The sequence below is a fragment of the Chaetura pelagica genome, unplaced genomic scaffold, assembly GCF_000747805.2.
Source record: "Chaetura pelagica isolate M959 unplaced genomic scaffold, ChaPel_1.0 scaffold394, whole genome shotgun sequence".
Classification (NCBI taxonomy): domain Eukaryota; kingdom Metazoa; phylum Chordata; class Aves; order Apodiformes; family Apodidae; genus Chaetura; species Chaetura pelagica.
The window spans coordinates 1,748,943-1,753,430 of NW_009952966.1; the positions used below are offsets into that span (position 1 = coordinate 1,748,943).

Genomic DNA, 4,488 nt, shown 5'->3' on the forward strand with positions numbered 1-4,488 from the left:
GCTCGGGGCACAGCCGGCACCGCCGCTGAGCGCCCAGCCCCTCGCTGCACCGACGGACTGCTGAACAAAGGAACCCCGTAGAATCTGAGTAATTTAAACCCAATACCTGATTTTCTAAAATGCGTAGAAGGTTTTGTTTTTTGTTTGGGTTTTTCTTTTGTTGTTGTTGTTTTTTTCTTTTGGGCAAGAAACCGTTACTGACTTTTGCACATCATACCTTAGCAGTATCGAATCGGTGGGAAACAAGGATCAGGTGAAATTGTACCTATTAGAGTTGTGTATTGTTTATTGATATGAGAACTGGAGAATGGATTTCTGTAAAAAAGCAAAATGTACCTTATTTTTATACAAGTCAATTGCAGACACTTATATTTAAGTATAGTTATTTGTTTAAACAATGGTGGATACTTTCTTACACTGGTTTTAGTCTGCATGTGTTAAAAGATTTTTACAAGAAATAAAATATAATGCTTTTTTTTTTTTACTGCCTGTTGGATGTCAGATATATTGAAACTAAACTTTATTTTCTTGATTGCATCACTTTGACCACTGCAAATTAACTCTGCCTTTGGTGGGAGAGCAGCTGATGGGGTGTGAGCGGAAGAGGCTGTGAAAGTGCTGCAGTCCCCAAGCCATAGAGGGGCTGCTCAAGACCCAGCTTTCCTGTCAGTTGTCCCATGGGAGATGAGGATTTCTTCCCTGGCCATCTCCTGCAGCTGCTTCAGGCACAAGTCAATTGAGGGATCAAGTTTTGGAGTTCTTTCCCTTTTGTTGCTGGTAGCAGGAGAGGGTAGGGCACTAGTGCCAGTGTAATGCTTCTGTGGCCAGGGATGAGGCAGCAGAGCTGCTGAAGGGTCAAGCTGATGGGGCTTGAGGAACCTCCTGTTTCCCGGTGTGTCCTGCAGGGGGACAGGAAGAGCAGTTTGCTTCCAGAAGCTCCCCCTGTGCTGGGGGATTTCTTGATGTCCAGCTGCTGGAGCTGTGCAGCCCAACACTGATCTAGCATGAGCAGCTGTGGGTGGAGTTGCAGGTAGAGGAGAGATGAAGCCAGTGTGGACAAATTGGGTTGGATTCTTTCTTTGTTCTTGGGGAGTAACAAAATGTTAAGTCTAAAGGTTCTGGCTGTCCTTGGTGAGCTCTGGATGCTCACCTGGAGTCCCCTGTGGTATGAAAACTGCTAACACAGCCTGAAGAGATCCATGCTCTTCCAGAATGCTGCTCACACCGTGACTCCTTTGACAGTGTCCACCTACAGCGTGGCCAGACAAGCTGGGAAGCAACTGAAACGGGTCTGGGGCCCTGAGCAGCTGCAGGAGCCTGTACCAGGCTCTGGCCACCAGTTCTGCAGAGCTCAAAAGGGAACAGAAAAATGTGTGGTTGAGCAAAAGCTTCTCTGGAACTGGTGTCATAAGCAGCTGCTCAGCATGAATCCTGCCAGACCCTGGCTGCACTGCTTCTCTAGAAGCACAAAAAGTGAGTCTGTAGCTATTGTGTTTGTTTTTTTAAAGGGAAAACTTAAAAATGCCTTCCTCTGTTTCTTGGTTGCCCCTGTGTGACTTTTAGATCTGCAGTAACTGTGTTCTGCATGTTTGTTGCTTTTGGGAAAAATGATGTGTTGCTATGGAAATGCAGGTAGCTTTTTTCCCTGGATACAAGTATTCAGGTAGTCCATGGCAGGGATAAAATCCAGGCTTGACGCAGCAGCACAATTGGCTTCAGCTCTACTGAACATCAGGATTTGAGTATTGGAGGCTCAGGCTCTGTGTTTGTGCCCAAGCACTAATTACCCTTCTGTGCTTGCAGTGCCCCTCGCTCTGGAGCTGCAGAGCAAGAGGTGAACTCCGTGCAAAGCTGGAACATCTGGTGATGCTGAACGTCTAGACACCATCTGCTGCAGCTTGCTGTGAGCTTGCAGCCAGCTAGCAAGAAACTCCTTGTTTGTTCTTCCCTGGGGAAAGGAGGTGTCTTCAGCCAGCTCTGCGGATGGTGCCTTACCCACACGAGGTCCTTGCTGATGATGGGCCACAGAACAAAGGGTTGCTGAACAAAAGAAGAGGATCTTTCTGGTAGGCCAGGTACATGGGGTCAGCGCTGTACAGAAGGCTTGTTCTGGGCATCTGAGCAGTGAGAAGGACAAACCAGGGAGCAGGGTGTGTGTTTCCGTGGCCAGGTACCTTCAGGCAGGGTCTGTGGTCCTGAGAGAGCAGGTGGAGCTGTCTGAAGGTGGTCATGAATGCTGTGGCCCTGCTTGTGTCCCATTGCCTGGAGGACTTGTCAAGAAGCAAACTTCCAGGCAGGGAACTGTTGAGAGCTTCACTACCTGATGGTTCAGTTCCAGCTGTGCCCAGGCTGTCCCAGGAGCTGGCTGCACACACAGCAGCACCCCAGGCCTGATGGTCCCAGCTCCTGCTTGGCCACACCTGGACAGGACCTCCCCCTCCCTTGCCTTACCTGTGGCCATGCTGGGAGCTCCTGGGTCTCCTTGGCTTGATTAGATGGGAGGAAAACTGCTTTTGCAGACTTGCTGTGCCATTGGCTCAGGGGGACAGAAGCAGTGACAAAGGGAACACCCCAGCTTGCTCACAGCAGTGGTGTGGAGGTGACAGGCTATGATGGGAGCTGATGGGACCAACTGAGGAATCAAGTGACAAGCCAGGAGAGGGATGGATGGCATCAGGGCCTGGCTTCTGTGTCACAGGCCAACACTGTAACCATCAGCAGTGGCAGGAGGCACCAGCCAAAGCCTGTTCTAAGGGAGGTGCATTATTTTTGCAACTAGATTTCATCTGTCTCTCCCAAGACTTTGAAGTGTCCTTATGTGTTCATTAAACTAAATTCACACAAACCAATCATTTGAGAGCGCTGATTGACCTTTAAGAGTCTGTATCAACCTCCAGGAGTCACTTGAGGCTACACTGACAAATCTCAGTAGTTGAGAAGTGTTTTTCTGTAATGCCTGGTATTTTTAAACTCTGGTGTCTTCCATGGACTTGAGTCACTTACGGGAACGCTTTGTCAGCTGAAACTAAACCTCTGAAAGATGTGGTGGCTTTGGTGGACCCACTACTGACAGCCAAATGTAGCAGTGTCTCACCCCAGAGACACTCCCAGAGCTCTGCCTTCCCCGTGGACACGGGCTGCTGGGCCAGGCAGGGAGAAAAACAGCTGGAGGTGTTTGAGAAGCAAGATGGGGTTTTGAGCACAGTTCTTTCTGCACAGGCTTTGTTCCACTCAGCAGGCTGTGACACCATGTTAAAAGCATTTCCACTCTGAGGGGTGAATGTTTAAAACAGCCTGCAGTGCCCCCCAGCACCAGTGCCAGCTGTAGCCCATGGGGCTGCAGTGGCTTTCCTGCCCCACAGCACAGCACTCCTTCCCCTCTGCCCCACTGTGCTTGGTTGACCATGCTTGTTCTCTCACCAGCACTGGTGCAAGTACTGGGACAGCAGAGAACCCAGTGATGGAGTGTGCAGATGAAGTGCAGTGGGAGGTATTTCGGTCCTTCCCCTCCATCATTCCAGCATTCCCATCCATGGCTCTCCCAGGCACAGGCTGCAGCTGCCAGCCCTGCAGGAAGGTGGCTCAGGCTGCTCCATGAAACCCAGATAGCTCCAGGAGAATGTTTGCTCAATGCCAGGAGAGCGGACGCTGTCCTGCTGAGGTGGCAGATGGCAGCTGCAGCACAGCAGGGACAGGAGCCACACTCCACCCCAAGCCACAGCCCCGTGGCTTGGACATGTCCCAGAAGAACTTGGTCTAACAGCGAGTGGCTGCAAAAGCCTTGAGCTGCCCAGTCTGATCTGCAGCCCCAAGTGAAAGGAGACCCTGGGAGGTCTGTTGGTAAGGAAATCAGGGTGTGAGGAGGAGCTTGGCAGGTAGGAGCTGGGGGTGGTGGCACCTGCCAGCATTTGGGACCAAGCTTGGCACCCACAGCACCTGCCCCCCTGGATTGTGCTGCAGTGGGGGTGGTTTCCCAGGGAGTGTTCCTGCATCACCTGACACTCCAGCTGCTGCTGGAAATTCTGGGCTGGAAATGAGGTGCTGCCTTGGAACCTTGGAGATCTGGAGACCCTTAGAGAGACCCCAAGGAACAGGTCGGTAACACTCCAACCAACCAGTTCTCCCCCAGCACAGGGTTTGGCTGGGTTGGCCTCCCCCTTAGAATTGCTTTTCCTCAGAAAAAGGATTTTGTTCAGATGTTTTGACTAATGTTTCTACAAAATCATGCAGATACTGGGGCTGAATTCAAGCCATGGTGACCGTCCTGCACTCCCAGCTCTGCTGCAGATGTGAGAAGGATGCACAGGGCCCGAGAGCCTCGGGGGCTTGGGAAGAACAACATGGTGAGCAATCTGAGAACGCTGGTGATGGAAGTTGTGCCAACAGCAGCTCAGGAGGGCTTTGCCATGGCCCAGCCCCGCAGGTGAGTGCCCGAGGGTGCAGCAGGGCAGCACCCACAGCCAGGCTCCCTTTTCTGGGAAACCCTTC

At 51.5% G+C, this 4,488-nt stretch overlaps 2 protein-coding genes across 2 annotated transcripts in view; one reads left to right on the forward strand and one right to left on the reverse strand.

The window, feature by feature from the left end:
• The window catches only part of CCNL1 (cyclin L1), a gene marked incomplete at its 5' end in the record, with an annotated part of 13,146 nt that extends 12,143 nt beyond the window's left edge, over positions 1 to 1,003 (forward strand). The window contains one exon of the mRNA XM_009995734.1: positions 906 to 1,003. Within this exon, the coding sequence (XP_009994036.1) occupies positions 906 to 1,003 (98 nt within the window). The remainder of the gene's footprint in view (positions 1 to 905) is intronic.
• Positions 1,004 to 1,219: 216 nt separating this feature from the next.
• LEKR1 (leucine, glutamate and lysine rich 1) overlaps positions 1,220 to 4,488 on the reverse strand; it is a 58,811-nt gene continuing 55,542 nt past the window's right edge. The window contains exon 13 of the mRNA XM_009995736.1: positions 1,220 to 1,249. Within this exon, the coding sequence (XP_009994038.1) occupies positions 1,220 to 1,249 (30 nt within the window). The remainder of the gene's footprint in view (positions 1,250 to 4,488) is intronic.